General features: G+C 40.2%; 1 protein-coding gene across 3 annotated transcripts in view; it reads right to left on the bottom strand.

The window, feature by feature from the left end:
• RECQL5 (RecQ like helicase 5) overlaps positions 1-17439 on the bottom strand; it is a 109430-nt gene that overhangs the window by 8108 nt on the left and 83883 nt on the right. For all 3 annotated transcript variants that reach the window (XM_069752031.1, XM_069752032.1, XM_069752033.1), the window contains exons 10-17: positions 13413-13512; positions 13299-13329; positions 12825-12883; positions 8475-8548; positions 4578-4671; positions 3124-3258; positions 2304-3022; positions 2174-2219 (exon numbers count right to left, since the gene is read on the bottom strand). In XM_069752031.1, coding sequence (XP_069608132.1) covers positions 2174-2219; positions 2304-3022; positions 3124-3258; positions 4578-4671; positions 8475-8548; positions 12825-12883; positions 13299-13329; positions 13413-13512 — 1258 coding nt within the window. The remainder of the gene's footprint in view (positions 1-2173; positions 2220-2303; positions 3023-3123; positions 3259-4577; positions 4672-8474; positions 8549-12824; positions 12884-13298; positions 13330-13412; positions 13513-17439) is intronic.

Raw genomic sequence — 17439 nt, forward strand, 5'->3', positions numbered from 1 at the left:
TCTGTAATATTAAAAAAGCAGCTTCATATCTGCACCAAAATGCATCAAAAATGCAGAAAAAAGCAGTAGAAAAAATGCAGCACTTACGTGAGAACACGGCCTCAGCATTAAATTTTTATTGCATGGGTTTAATCGACAAAAAAAAAAAAAAAATCAATTATGCCACTTTTTGCACCATTTATTGATCCCCAAACATAATCTGACCACTGTGTTATATGAGTCGTTACGATTACAGGACCACAAATATGTCCATGTAATATGCAGATTTGTGATGTTATTTTTTTTTATTTTTTTTTTTCTTAAAGGCAATAAAAATGACATGGTAATTTCTTATTTTTTTATTTTATAGGAAAAAAAATATCTTTTATTCTCCCTCTAGAATTCAGGAACATAGAAATACACTGCTATGTACCGCTGTCTCTATGTATCAAGATGGCCTACTTCTCCTTTCTTCATCAATGTGGGCTATGGCTCATAGCTAGAGATGCTGCCTGTGATCATGGAGATCGTGAGTTTGATTCTCGGGGAGACCAGCAAAGAGAATTCTTAGGGTATGTTCACACGTTCCTGATTTCCATCCTTTTTTTTTCAGGACTGTTTTTTAAAAAACTGCAGCTCTTGGCAGAAAACGCAGGTCCTTTTTTTGGTCTTTTTTTTGTCCTTTTTTGATGCGTTTTTTGATGCGTTTTTTGATCCTTTTTTTTATGCAGTTTTCTATGCAGAGACTGTGTGTTTCCTAGGAAGCTTTTTAGGGCTAAAATGGCTGAAAATACCCTAACCCTACCCCTAACCCTACCCCTATTCTAACCTTAGTGAAAAAAAAAAGAAAAAAAAAATTCTTAATTTTTTTATTGTCCCTACCAATGGGGGTGACAAAGGGGGGGGTGTGTCATTTACTATTTTTTTATTTTGATCACTGAGATATAACCTATCTCAGTGATCAAAATGCACTTTGGAGCGAATCTGCCGGCCGGCAGATTCGGCGGGCGCACTGCGCATGCGCCCGCCATTTTGCAAGATGGCGGCGCCCAGGGAGAAGACGGCCGGACGGACACCGGGAGGCCGGGTAAGTATAAGGGGGGGAGATTAGGGCACGGGGGGGGGCATCGGAGCACGGGAGGGGGACATCGGAGCACGGGGGAGGGGCATCGGAGCATGGGGGGGTGGGATCGGGGCAGCCACACTCCACCCACGCACTTCCGCCCGCTTCCCCGCACTTCCTGCTGCAGCGGTTCTGCACCACGAACCGCAATAAAACCCGCAGATCTATTTTTGATCTGCGGGTTTTACTGCGGGTTTGACCTCACAATGGAGGTCTATGGGTGCAGAACCGCTGCTGCTCCGAAAAAAGAAGTGACATGGTACTTCTTTTTTCCCGCAGCTATTCAGCGCGGCTTTTTTTTTTGAAATTCAGGATCATGTGCACAGTGGTTCCTGTTTTCCATAGGGTACATTGTACTGTACCCTGCATGGAAAACAGCTGCGGAACCGCAGCGTCAAAAACGCTGCGGTTCCGCAGTAAAAAACGCACTGTGTGAACATGGCCTTAATTTGATTTATGTGAGCAAAGAGATGCTGGCCCTGCCCCTGGGTAGGAGCTACGAAACCAGGGACGAGAGTAAGGGTATGTGCACACGTTCAGGATTTCTTGCAGAAATTTCCTGACAAAAAAACGGACATTTCTGCCAGAAATCCGCATGCATTTTTTTCGCGTTTTTTACGCCCTTTTTTCGCTTTTTTCCGGCGCTCTCCCAATGCATTAACTAGCGGGAAAAACACGAAAAATCCGCAAAATTAATAAACATGCTGCTTTTTTTTTTACTGCGATGTGTTTTTTTTCGTGGAAAAAAACGCATTATGTGCACAAAAATGGCATAATGCATTCTAAATGATAGGATGCATATGTATGCGTTTTTATTGCAAAAAAAAAAAACACGAAAAATCCTGAACGTGTGCACATACCTTGAGAGGAAGTTAGACAAAGCCTTGACAGTGGGTCTGGGCCATTAAATAGAGACAGTCCTGCTGAATTTGGGACGGTTGGGAGCTATGATATTATCACAATACCACTAAGGATATTTGATATACATATTAACTTGCTAATGTGGTAGTGTAGTCAGTCAAAGTTTTACAATTCCCTTAAATCCCCAAACAATCATCATACACCGCTAACCTGCTGTTCTGATTCGTTCTTCTCAGGTTCTGGAGTTCTGGATAAGCTATCAGGAAAATAGATTGAGCATTAACATTTTCCAAATATCTTCCTATACATTTGTTTCTTGTACAACTATAATAAAGCTTACCTACTACGCTTTGCAGCAAAGTCTGAGACCAACTCAGAAGAACTCTGTGATGGCACCTGGGACTCGTCAGAAGGTTCCTTTCCTTGAAGTGGTGGTAGCATGAAGGCATCAATAGCACATGTTTCTGATGGTTGCAGATCTTCAGCTTCCACGTCTATAGTCATAGTTGTGTTGGCCGAAGTGTCAGTGAGCTTTTTTGTTTTTGAAGACTGTTCTGTTGAGCTGTCCACAAAAAGATGACTTTTCTCCGATAGTGCGACAATTTCCCTTTCTCTGCCATGATCCTGCTCATCTTCATCAGTTCCAATACTGCTACTCAGGAGTCTATCTACAGGGTCAGATAAGGTTTCACAATTGTCACTAAAATAGGTAATTTCATTAGCTGGACTGTCAATTTTTGCTAAACTATTGTCACTAGTGGTGGATTCAGATTTCTTCTGGAATGAGAAAAACTTGGAAATGTCCTGTGAGTCTTTAGCAGCAGCAGAGGCTAGATCTTGCTTCTTCTTGCTTTGATATGTCTTCTTATTTGGGCTGGTAACCTTTTTACTGGGACTTTCAGTCTTTTCAGGAGGTGTACTAGTGGTGGTAGGTCCGCTTAGCTTGGTGGAGCCAGGAATGGGCTGTTTGTTCTGTGCCTCAATATCGGTTGTGGTAGTCTGCAGTAGACTTGAAGCTGTTTGGAAAAGTGATGGTGCCCCAACTCTCTTACGCTTGAACTGAACAAAAATGAATAAGAAATGTAGAATTGTCATTATTGCTACGTATATTGTACAAACAGAGCTGTCATTTAGATTTTCGTCTGAATGCTCCTACACACCGTGTGCAACTGAGTGGCAGAGACAAATCCATCTTCATGTGCATCCACTTTGGTCTCAATTTTCTCGGTAGAGTTACAAGGTCCAAGTGCCACATATGGCTCTCCATCCTTGGAAGCCTTATTTATCTCAGCAACCTGAAATGAAAGCCACAGAACTAACGAGACTTACTTATCCCTCCTATGGATTCTAGATTACCAATATTATAGTTATAAACTGAGCATTTAGCTTCACCTGGTCTAGACGTGTTTAGGGTGGAAAGGCAACCATAAAGTAGTATTATTACATCCAAAAATGGTGGTACAAAAAGTCTGTGCATAGACAAAAGTGGCGCTCAATTTATTAGGCAATTTATTATGTCCACACTTGATGTGATAAGTTCTGCTATAATAGAGAGGAGTCTATACAGGATTAAGATCAGAAATTAATATAGGCAATATATCCATATAATCAATTCCACTGTTTGGATTGTATGGCTAATGATACTGTTGCTGCTCTTTAGTGATTTAAAGGGCACAGAGCAATGATATCAAGGAAATTTCTGTACCATAAGGGCATTAGTGCAATAACATCAGGCTAACATCCGTAATAATATTATCTAGTGCAAGAAATTATAGCACAATATGGTGACACTATAGGCGCAATAACATGGTGATAAGGGTAGTTTAGATATGCTATGTGGGTGGCAGTGACTATATATGCAACACTATAAAATTTAGTGTGGCATTATATTTACAACCTGATAGCGGTGCATTACCACGAATTGCCATTATTAATGGGAGCGCAGCCTAGATATGGGGGATTGAATTTAAATATAAAAGATTCTCTAAATACTGGATAATCATAAACTATGAATAATGATATATCGGTATACTGATGATTTACAAATATTAAATATTCATAGAATAAAAACCTGGGTGTGTATAATTTGAATCTACCATATATATATCCATAACACCATCCTAGAATTCCGCGTTAGGGTTGTAGTGGATAGACCATACATAGCACGGTGGATTGGAAATGTATCGTTGCATTATAAGAAATAATGACGGTTTTATTTTATCATATCATCCACCGCAGTCACTGAATGTATTTAAATTAGTGCACTCCTTGAGGTTTCTAGGTCCTTGTTCAGTGATCGATCTTGGCACAAGGCGCCACTTTGCCATTCACATGATGTATAGAATCAGCTTCCCTCTCAAGGTTGGAATTTTCCAAACAGGAGAATTTCACCAGATTTTAAGCTTCTTCTGGTAATGAGAATGTAGAACCTGTGTCCCTGTAATACTGAGGGAAATCATCCGAGTAGCTAATGACATGCATTTGCGAAAATGTATTTAATTTCATCCACTGTCATTTCTTACACTTGTCTCAGAACCAATGTGTCGTCTGTAATAATGTAAGCAATTTGAATTAGAAAAAAAAAACCTGGTAACAAAGACCCTTTAATACTCACCTTTTTTAATACTCCTGCTTTATATAGGTTAGACATTTTGCTGCTTCGGAAAACCTCATATTCTAGGTCCACGGCAAAAGAAGAGATGTCAACTCTGGGTTGAGTATAGACACAAAAGTGAGAGAGAGCATATAGGTGTCAACTGAATAGTAGCACATTTTACATAGTAATACACTGTAGCCATGTTGTATTTTTATTTCAAAGGACAAGTAGAAAAGTTCTAGGTTTAATGACATTGTTAAAGGGGTATTCCCATCTCCAAGATCCTATCCCAATATTAGCAAATACCTCCAATTAGAAATGTAGTATAGTTTTTCTGATTCGCTATGTCTCTTTCCTTATGTGCAGGCGTTGCAGGACCTTAGGTATCCGTGGTTACATACACTGATGGCCGTAACCATGGATGCCTAAGGTCCTGCAATGCCTGCACATGAGGAAAGAGGCATAGCGAATCAGAAAAACTGTATTAAATTTCTAATTGGAGGGATTTGATTATATCATTATTATCATTACACCTACTATATATTGGGATAGGTTCTTGGAGATGGGAATACCCCTGTAAGCTTATCATACAATGTACTGAAACATTTTAAGTGGGGTGAAATGAAATTGCAATAACGCCATTGTGTTTTGGGGTTTTGATTTTACAGCCCGCAGCAAACTGTAAAAATGACCTGGAAAAACAATCCTCATGATCTCTCCATTTCTCTCTCTATATATATTTTTGTGGTTAAAAAAGAGCAGTACTTTGTATTGCCATTTTCTGAGTCTCATAACTTTTCTTTTTCTGTCGGTAGAGCAGTATGATGGCGTGTTTTTTTCTTTTGTTCTTGGCAAGCTGACATTTTTATAGGTACCATTTTGAGATATTGATCGCTGCTTATTGCATTTTTTTTAAAGGAGTCACAACAATGTCAGAATTGCTGTGGGTTTTTTGTATGTCATTTATCATACAGAATAAATGATTTTATATTTTGATAGATTGAACTTTTGCAAATGTGGCAATACCAAAAATGTATTTACGATATTTTCTTTATTTTTATATTGGTAAACCGGGAGTGATTCAAAACTTTTACGCTTTGGGGTTTTACTATGATTATTGTTGAATTTTTTTGTTTTGTCCGTTTTATATATAATTTTTGGTCACCCTAAGGGACTTGTTCCTGCAATCATTTAATCGCTTGTACTATGTGTGCTGCAATATGTCAGGTGAACTATCAACCAGGGCCGTATTTAGAGTTTCTGCTGCCCTAGGCACATTTAGCGCTGCCTCCCCCTTTGGGGAGCATGACACTATCAGCAGTGACTTTGGTAAGAATCGCTGATGTGAAAGTAGCTTTTTGCAGCAGATCAGGCAGTTTTTCTGCATCTGCTGTGTAACGGATTACTTACGGCAACACTGCGTTTGGCTTCATTCATTCCCCATGGGATTTGCGGAACTTGCCGTGATCTGCCAAATGTGGTACCATACCGCCCAACTTTTGAAGAAGGGAAAGAGGTATAAAGTTTGTGGTGCGCTGTGTGCGCCGCGGCAAATTTTAGGCCACGTCCCTGACCACACCCATTTCACAACTAGTCACACCCATATCCAAGTCCCAACCACACCCATTTAAGTCCAAATCTCTTTAGCACCCTTCTGAGCGGGGGCCACTAAGAAAATTTGTGTATCACATTCTGTTCATGTATATTAATTATTGTATTTTAGTGAGAGAACCGATATGGTCCTCCATTGAGGATGGTATTCCTCTTTTAATATTGGTTACTGGCGATTTATTTATATTTGTCTATGTTTTATTATATGTATGTTTGTATATGTGGATATATGTAATGCACGTATGTGTACGTGTATGTATATGTATGTGTTTTTATGTCATTTTATATTTTATAGGCCCTTTAAGGGGTACATAATTTATATATGTGCATACACAGCATCAATAGTAAAAAGTTAGTCACACAGGGTTTTATTAGCTGCGTAACGGAGTGTGTTACACCGCGGTCCGTTAAGCTGGCATTAACCCTGTGTGAGCACTCAGCGCTGACTGCAGGGCAGTAAAGCAGCAGCCATTTCGCTGCCAGGCTATGGCCGTCGCTGATTGGTCGTGGCAATGGTCGTGGGCATTTTGCCACGACCAATCAGCGACTTGGATTTCCATGACAGACAGAGGCCGCGACCAATGAATATCCGTGACAGACAGAAGGACAGACAGACAGACGGAAGTGACCCTTAGACAATTATATAGTAGATGATGCGACTTGGTCCACTTATTGTATATTTCATACCACTTAGAAGCTGCATTGCAATATGTCAAAATTACAGTGCATTTCTCTCAATTGTAGGCTTCTATCCATGCAAACAATCTGATGTCAATTTTGAATACTTTGAGGGGTGCTATTTTTAAAACGGTGTCAATTTGAGGGGGGATTTCAATTCATTAGCTTTGTTATTAAATTCGTTGTACTTCTCTCTGTCCTGCTATTTCCTATATGCATTTTGTTTTTTTACTTTAGAGGAATCTAAAATGGTAAGTGACAGGAGGCTGGGTTTGCACTCACTTCTCTGTAGCATGTATCACCCCTCCTGAAACAGGACGTCATTAGCACTGGTGTAACTTACAGTGTTTCTGTTACAGTGCTCTTCGCCAGTCATTACACTGGCTGCCCATTCATTACAGGATACAATTCAAAGTACTTGTTCTCACCCACAAAGCTCTCCACAGTGCGGCACCCCCTTACATCTCTTCCCTCATTTCTGACTATCGGCCTATCCGACCGCTGTGCTCTGCAAACGACTTTTGACTAACCTCTGCACTAATCCGTACCTCCCACTCCCGGCTCCAAGACTTCTCCCGTGCTGCGCCAATCCTCTGGAATGCTCTCCCCCAAGATATTAGGACCATTCACAATTTGCATAGTTTTAGGCGCGCCCTCAAAACGCATTTGTTCAGATCGGCCTATTACGTTCCCTAATGAAAGTTATTTTATGTTTGTGTGTGTAGCCCATTCACTATCTCCATCTATCCCCCACCCCCTGAAGATGGCTGGACCATCATTGTAAATACACACCTGTGCTTTGTATCTCCTCCACCTCATTGTAGATTGTAAGCTTTCACGAGCAGGGTCGTCTTATTTTACTTTAATTATTGTATTGTTAACGTTGTTACTTATGACTGTTGTGTTTGAAACTGTAAAGCGCTGCGGAATTTGTTGGTGCTATATAAATAAAGATTATTATTATTATTATTTCTATCACCGCCCCCCTGATGACGATTCGTTTCAGTGAAATAGACTATGGTGTTAGAAGCAGCAATTCTGACAGTGGCGAACCAGTATCTCATCAGGGGACGGCAGTGACAGAAGCTGTGGTAATTGACCACAGCATTACCCCCTAATGGTGGCCTGTTTAAGAAGGGGTGATAGACGCTGCAACAAGGTGAGACCAGCCCCAACCTTCTGTGACATCCCATTTGCGACTCCTCTCAATTTACCTGTCAGAGTAAGGAAAGTTATACATATATATATAAAAAAAAAACATATAAAGGAAATAGACGGATAGGGAGAAGTGTAGTGAATTTAATAATAAAGATAATTACAAAACTGGTTAGGGCTTAAAGATACACATTTATAAAAGGGATTTATGTGTGGCATGAATATATGGTTTAAGGGTGTAAACATTCAAAAATAGAAAATTTCTAATCTGTCTACGTTTTCATCAAAGTTCCGATACTTTTATAAATAAACATAAAACATATCAACTTAGATTTGTGCAATGCGTGATAAAATGGTCTCAAAATCACTTGGATATGTAGAATTACCTATTAAAGTGACACATCAGATTTGAAAAATTGGGATTGGTAACTACAGGGCTAAGGCAGATGAAACAATGGAAAATCTTCTTACCTATCTGCAGTATTGGTATCCTGTACGTTTTTACTGATGGCTTCCCTAAGCATCTTCAGGCAGTGTTCTCGAGCCTATAGGAGACATGTGTACAGATCCATCACTCATATTCATGGCACAAGAGCTGACAGCTACATAAAGGGCTGTATATATCATGAACAAGATAAATAATAAAGTAAAGCATATGCTCTCTACTACTTCCTGCAGTTTCTGAGATAATTATCAGTCAGTCACATAATATAAAAATATAATGCAAGGGTCAATCTTATACCTGAAGAATTGGTATTTCTAAGAAAAGAAGTTGTTGGACTAGTGAAGAGGAGTCTTAATGTCTCCATACACATTAGACTAATGTCACCCGAACGTGTCAATATTGGCGGGATAGACTAAAGCTTTAGTCACACTAAACGACTTACCAACGATCACGACCAGCGATACGACCTGGCCGTGATCGTTGGTAAGTCGTTGTGTGGTCGCTGGGGAGCTGTCACACAGACAGCTCTCTCCAGCGACCAACGATCAGGGGAAAGACTTCGGCATCGTTGAAACTGTCTTCAACGATGCCGAAGTCCCCCTGCAGCACCCGGGTAACCAGGGTAAACATCGGGTTACTAAGTGCAGGGCCGCGCTTAGTAACCCGATATTTACCCTGGTTACCATTGTAAAAGTAAAAAAAAAAAAAAAAAACACTACATACTCACATTTTGATGTCTGTCACGTCCCCCGCCGGCGTCCACAGGGTTAAAACTGCTTTCGGCAAGAGCGCTGCTAATGCACGCGCTGCTATCGAGAGCTTCCCTGCACTGACTGTGTAAGCGCCGGCCGTAACAGGATGTGTTCTGCTTTACGGCCGGCGCTGACACAGTCAGTGCAGGGAAGCTCTCGGCCGGAGCGCGTGCATTAGCAGCACTCCTGCCGAAAGCAGTTTTAACCCTGTGGACGCCGGGGCACGTGACAGACATCAGAATGTGAGTATGTACTGTTTTTTTTTTTTTTTTTTAACTTTTACAATGGTAACTAGGGTAAATATCGGGTTACTAAGCGCGGCCCTGCGCTTAGTAACCCGATATTTACCCTGGTTACAAGTGAACACATCGCTGGATTGGCGTCACACACGCCGATCCAGCGATGACAGCGGGTGATCAGCGACCAAAAAAAAGGTCCTGATCATTCCCCAACGACCAACGATCTCCCAGCAGGGGCCTGATCGTTGGTCGCTGTCACACATAACGAGATCGTTAGCGGGATCGATGCTACGTCACCAAAAGCGTGACGTTGCAATGATATCGTTAACGATATCGTTATGTGTGACTCCAGCATAAGAGTCTAATGGCTATGGGGGCATCCCATTGCTTCCCTCACAGATGATGTCGTGGTAGACAGGATCAGGCAAATTCGATTTCAGATGGCCAATTTTATTTATTCTCTCGGAGATAAGCCACAGCCAGAGAAATCTGGCAGCAGCTCTCTTATAGAGAACCCAAAAGATCTTAGCCGAGAGTTCTTGTGTGTGGTAGACACAGGAGAGATAGCGGTTGGCCAACTAATTGGCGAAGAGCTTTCTATTGTATATGGTGGATGAGGCTTTAGATCAACGCAGAGACAACTAGAATCCGTCTTTTAAAAAAAAAAATGTAAGTACAGAATAATGGTGGCTCAGTGGTTAGCATTGTTGCATTGATTAGTAGTATTGCTCTGAGGTCTTGGGTTTAAATCTCATCAATGACAACATCTGCAAGTACTTTGTATGGGTTTCCAATAGATACTCTGCTGTCCTGCCCACTCCAAGAAATGCTAATAAGAAATTTAGATTGTGAGCCCCAATGCGGATAGAAATGGTAATATATGTAAAATGCTAAGGAATATGATGGCACGATATAAGCTTAATAAATAAAGAGGAAGAGGAATATTAAGCACTGCACCTGAGTGGTTGTACGGCTATAGTGGATAAGCACAAGGGCAAAACTGGAGCCAGTGTCCAAAATAAAATAAAATCCAAAATGTATTTCTTAAAATTAAAACACATGTAACCAGTAAGATTCCACATACAGGAGATGTAAATATCGCTTCTGTTTTTTCTGGCACAACTGGCCCTTAATCATAACATAGAAACAAAAGATACAAACTGTGATTTAAAAACCTTCAAAAATTAAGTCACAAGGTACACATTAATTAATTCATTGACTGCATCTGATAGACACGCTCCCTGAGGAAGGAGCCCGCTGCTTCAAAACGCGCATCGGGGTGGGCTGACGGTCCCTCATCGCTGCATCAAGGTATGATGTGATCCTTATCTGTCATTATCTGTATGCCATTTTCTAACTAAGAATGTAGGCACCTGCCTTGCTGCACTTGCAGCTAGTGATATATTTGCTTCATTAGCTAGTTGACGATATGATAATGATGCAGGGATGATGGGCATGAGGGCCTGTTCTTTATGTGCGGCCACTGAGTGTGCGCATTCTCCCTTTGTGCTATTGTATCTGGTATTTTTTTTTTTTTTTATATTTAATAAAGTTTACATATTTTATGGAACCCTGTGACTGCTTATCTGATAGGTACTGCAAGTATGTCCAGATACTGCAGATACTGCAAAGTATGTCCTACGAGGAACGGTGAAAAGATCTGGGAATACTTAGCTTGGATAAAGAAGGCTAAAAGAAAATTTAATAGCGGTCTACAAATTTCTGAAGAGATGTCACAGTGTAGAGGGATCATCCTTATTCTCATTTGCACATGGAAATACGAGAAGCAATGGAATGAAACTGAAAGGGAGAAGATACAGATATTAGAAAAAAACTTTTTGACAGTGAGGGTGATCAATGAGTGGAACAGGCTGCCACGAGAGGTGGCGAGTTCTTCTTCAATGGAAGTTTTCAAACAGAGGCTGGGCAGACACCTGTCTGAGATGGTTCAGTGAATCCTGCATTGGACACGATGACCCTGGAGGTCTCTTCCAACTATAACATTCTATGATTTTATTAATATTTTTTAACATGAGACGAAACAGCCAATGTAGCCACCTGTTTTGCCAAGGTCAGAAATGGGTTTCCAGTTTCTCGTTTTTAAAACAGGAAGTACATCAGATGTGAATCTGACAGCTGCTGCATGTAACTAACTAAACCAAATATTTTGAGCTGTCATTTAGTTTTTTTTAAAACTCTGAATAGTTTGGGTGATAGTTGTTGGCCAATTGGGGGTGCCTTTCTTGCTACAAATTGAACCCTTGGTGTCATTACAGATTTGAAATCTGGATCATTAAAGAGAAATGGTAGATATTTCTTGATAATATCACACGTGTTAGAAATTCATGACTGTGAAAAAACTGAAAAAAAAGGAATTTTTTTTCCCTCTTCCTTTCTCGGTAAATTTCTCCCAATATCCAATTACCTATCAGATGGAAATAATGAATTAACGAATGTGTGCAATGTGACCTCCTTTAGGAAGATTTTTAAAATATGGTTAGTATGTTTGGTTCATGCTGTAATATCTAGTTGTGCCCGTAAGGCTACGTTCACATTTGCGTTGATGGGCGCAGCGTCGTTGACGCATACCAACGCATGCGTCATGCGCCCCTATCTTTAACATGGGGGGCGCATGGACATGCGCCGGTATGCGTTGTATTGCGTTTTACGACGCATGCATCATATTGACGTACAGACAGGGTGCGGAGGATGCTATTTGTAGCGTTTTCCCTGCGCCGAAATTCCTGCGCTGTACGATCTTATGACAAAACGCTGCGTTGTGTACATGCGTTGTTGGTTGCGTCGCCGACACTGCGCCCAACAACGCAAATGTGAATGTAGCCTAAGCGATATTTACATCTCATAGTAACATAGTAACATAGTTAGTAAGGCCGAAAAAAGACATTTGTCCATGCAGTTCAGCCTATATTCCATCATAATAAATCCCCAGATCTACGTCCTTCTACAGAACCTAATAATTGTATGATACAATATTGTTCTGCTCCAGGAAGACATCCAGGCCTCTCTTGAACCCCTCGACTGAGTTCGCCATCACCACCTCCTCAGGCAAGCAATTCCAGATTCTCACTGCCCTAACAGTAAAGAATCCTCTTCTATGTTGGTGGAAAAACCTTCTATCCTCCAGACGCAAAGAATGCCCCCTTGTGCCCGTCACCTTCCTTGGTATAAACAGATCCTCAGCGAGATATTTGTATTGTCCCCTTATATACTTATACATCTCCTGTATGTGGAACCTTACTGATGTTTTTATCTTGAAGCAATAAATTCCATGGTTTATTTACCGTAATTCTGGCTCCAGTTTCTTCCTTTTTCTTAATAAAGAGGAACATATACCATATTGTAATGTCTAATTTTACACTCCTACCTTAACAGTAAGTTTGGGTATTTTGTCATTAGCACCATCTTTAAGTGGACAGTGTTCGCCTATTCCAAGAAAAAAAAAATACAGAACAATGCATATCTCACATATACAATAGATATTAATCCTGTTTTGTGTTTGTCTGATGCCTCTGAACATAAAAGCATCAACTCGTTGTGTATCATCTTGACTATTTCAACACTGTTAAAATGTCACATTAATTTACTTTTTTATGTTATATAGTTTAAAAACAAAAGAAAACACTATCCTTAATCCATCATCAAGCAGGCTACTGACAGATGATCAGAGATTTTTTTTTTTTTTAATGAAGCCAAAGCCACTTCATGAAGGGAAATGTAGCATCAAATGCTGGATATTCATAAAAATGACTATTCGCGCAGTACAAAAACGTTCCAGGTCCGCTAGAGTAGATCTCCATTCTGGCACATAGAAGGGAGTATTTCAGTAATGAAAACATACTTGGCAGAATAAATTCCTCCAGCTCTTTGCTCTGTGAAAAAAAAAGAACAGCCCATGACAAAAGTTACTGGGTGTTACACTCCTGGTATTGGAGAGCCTAGGCTTTCGGCTCACCTTTCTCAAATTCATCTGCTTCTGGTAAAAGCTGTTCCATTCATGTTTGCGATTTTCAGAAGAGTCTTCATCCTTCCCTTCATCCGAATCCTCATCACACCTTCAAATAACCGGGATAGGCTATTTATAATAGTATCAAAGGGATATTCTCACCATGCAAAGAGACTGCATATTACTAGCAGGGAGGTGCCCAACCTTTGGGACCTCCGAGAATTCAGGGGCCAAGGTGCATGTGTTGTCCCAGCAGAGCAGAGCTTCAGGTTACACAGTGAGCGGTTATGCAAGTAAAGGCTATGTTCACACGTTGCATTTTTGTTATGCACATGAAAAGCTGTGTTTTACAGTACCAGCAAAAAGCTATGGGATTTCAGAAATCTCATGCACACACATTGTTTTTTTTCCTGACTGAATTGGAAAACTGCTGCGTTATTGAAAACTGCAGAATGTCGCTTCTTTCAGCATTTTGGCAGCTTTTTTTCACCCACAGAAAGCAAGAAGTGCAAAAAAAGCTGCAAAAAGACAGATATGAGGTTTTGCAGCATTTTTGGCGCAGAAAACTTAGGAATAACAAGTACTAAACTGTATCAGCATGAAAAACGCATCAAAACCTGCTTTTTTTTAAGCTGATTCTTTACTGAAAAGTGAGTAGGTTTTGCCTGCAGGAAAACACCCAGCAAAAATGCAACGTGTGAATATAGGCTAAAGGGGATACAGCACTAAAAGCAGAAATTCACCTGTAAGGGTCTCAGCAGCTGGACCCCCACCGATCATAAAATGATGGCATTTTCAATCATATCTTATAAGTGAGCCATTATTCATATAGCAAGTGCCAATGATACTATGCTGGTCACAGTGCAATAATCCTACAATATACCAGGTGTCATAGATAAAGAGGAGAAACAGGGATGCCGATGTGAATGCCCCCTTAAGGAAAGGAGGCAGAGGAGCATTCATCTGCACACAGCTCTCCTCTCTCCTCTGTCTCCATGAAGACTCTTCCATGGGCTGCAGAAGTCTGGTAAGAGGACTAGCTACTGATTCGTGTAGGAGACGAACAAGGGGCATCATATCCATCTGGGAGCAATTTTACTGTGTGGGGACATTATTACTATGTGCAGGCACAGAGGGGTGACTAGTACTGTGTGGGATGTGCAGGCGAAGAGAAGGCACAGATCGGGCACAACTACTATGTGGAGGCACAGAAAGGACACAATTACTGTGTGACGGCATAAAGCGGGAACTATTACCATGTGTAGGCACAGAGTGGCACTATTATATTACTGGTAGAGGCTCAGACGGAGGGTACTTTTTATGTAGGTCACTAGGTGGGCATTATTATTGCCTGGCCATTTTGGATGGTTATAGCACTAAAGTATTTGTTTAGAAGTGGGATAAAGAGGGTAAGGTCCTGGAGAAGTGGTGAGCCAAAGATATCTGTGTGTTACATTCAGGAGACATGGATGGAAGTAGTTGTTATGGTGGTCTGGGCCAAATACACAAGAAACTAAAGTAAGTGACAATGATCAAAAAGATCGTCACCTGTGACTCACTAGTTTTATTTGTACATTATGCATATATGGTCTAAAGCACACCTGTGTACACCTGGTATCTAACTCTATATGTTCTCTGTGTGGTGGCTATATTAGTGTCACATAGGACTGCAGGTAACTACTACATTATCTCTACTCAACGTTATCACTGTTATCTGTGGTATTACATAGGACTGCAGGTAACTACTACATTATCTCTACTCAACGTTATCACTGTTATCTGTGGTATTACATAGGACTGCAGGCAACTACTACATTATCTCTACTCAACGTTATCACTGTTATCTGTGGTATTACATAGGACTGCAGGTAACTACTACATTATCTCTACTCAACATTATCACTGTTATCTGTGGTATTACATAGGACTGCAGGCAACTACTACATTATCTCTACTCATTGTTATCACTGTTATCTGTGGTATTACATAGGACTGCAGGTAACTACTACATTATCTCTACTCAACGTTATCACTGTTATCTGTGGTATTACATAGGACTGCAGGTAACTACTACATTATCTCTACTCAACGTTATCACTGTTATCTGTGGTATTACATAGGACTGCAGGTAACTACTACATTATCTCTACTCAACGTTATCACTGTTATCTGTGGTATTACATAGGACTGCAGGTAACTACTACATTATCTCTACTCAACGTTATCACTGTTATCTGTGGTATTACATAGGACTGCAGGTAACTACTACATTATCTCTACTCAACATTATCACTGTTATCTGTGGTATTACATAGGACTGCAGGTACCATCGACTACATTATCTCTACTCAACATTATCACTGTTATCTGTGGTATTACATAGGACTGCAGGCAACTACTACATTATCTCTACTCATTGTTATCACTGTTATCTGTGGTATTACATAGGACTGCAGGTAACTACTACATTATCTCTACTCAACGTTATCACTGTTATCTGTGGTATTACATAGGACTGCAGGTACCATCTACTACATTATCTCTACTCAACGTTATCACTGTTATCTGTGGTATTACATAGGACTGCAGGCAACTACTACATTATCTCTACTCAACGTTATCACTGTTATCTGTGGTATTACATAGGACTGCAGGTAACTACTACATTATCTCTACTCAACGTTATCACTGTTATCTGTGGTATTACATAGGACTGCAGGTAACTACTACATTATCTCTACTCAACGTTATCACTGTTATCTGTGGTATTACATAGGACTGCAGGTAACTACTACATTATCTCTACTCAACGTTATCACTGTTATCTGTGGTATTACATAGGACTGCAGGTACCATCGACTACATTATCTCTACTCAACATTATCACTGTTATCTGTGGTATTACATAGGACTGCAGGCAACTACTACATTATCTCTACTCATTGTTATCACTGTTATCTGTGGTATTACATAGGACTGCAGGTAACTACTACATTATCTCTACTCAACGTTATCACTGTTATCTGTGGTATTACATAGGACTGCAGGTAACTACTACATTATCTCTACTCAACGTTATCACTGTTATCTGTGGTATTACATAGGACTGCAGGTACCATCTACTACATTATCTCTACTCAACATTATCACTGTTATCTGTGGTATTACATAGGACTGCAGGCAACTACTACATTATCTCTACTCAACGTTATCACTGTTATCTGTGGTATTACATAGGACTGCAGGCAACTACTACATTATCTCTACTCATTGTTATCACTGTTATCTGTGGTATTACATAGGACTGCAGGTAACTACTACATTATCTCTACTCAACGTTATCACTGTTATCTGTGGTATTACATAGGACTGCAGGTAACTACTACATTATCTCTACTCAACGTTATCACTGTTATCTGTGGTATTACATAGGACTGCAGGTAACTACTACATTATCTCTACTCAACGTTATCACTGTTATCTGTGGTATTACATAGGACTGCAGGTAACTACTACATTATCTCTACTCAACGTTATCACTGTTATCTGTGGTATTACATAGGACTGCAGGTAACTACTACATTATCTCTACTCAACGTTATCACTGTTATCTGTGGTATTACATAGGACTGCAGGTAACTACTACATTATCTCTACTCAACGTTATCACTGTTATCTGTGGTATTACATAGGACTGCAGGCAACTACTACATTATCTCTACTCAACGTTATCACTGTTATCTGTGGTATTACATAGGACTGCAGGTAACTACTACATTATCTCTACTCAACATTATCACTGTTATCTGTGGTATTACATAGGACTGCAGGCAACTACTACATTATCTCTACTCATTGTTATCACTGTTATCTGTGGTATTACATAGGACTGCAGGTAACTACTACATTATCTCTACTCAACGTTATCACTGTTATCTGTGGTATTACATAGGACTGCAGGTAACTACTACATTATCTCTACTCAACGTTATCACTGTTATCTGTGGTATTACATAGGACTGCAGGTAACTACTAC

Source organism: Ranitomeya imitator, chromosome 2, assembly GCF_032444005.1.
Source record: "Ranitomeya imitator isolate aRanImi1 chromosome 2, aRanImi1.pri, whole genome shotgun sequence".
Taxonomy (NCBI): Eukaryota; Metazoa; Chordata; class Amphibia; order Anura; family Dendrobatidae; genus Ranitomeya; species Ranitomeya imitator.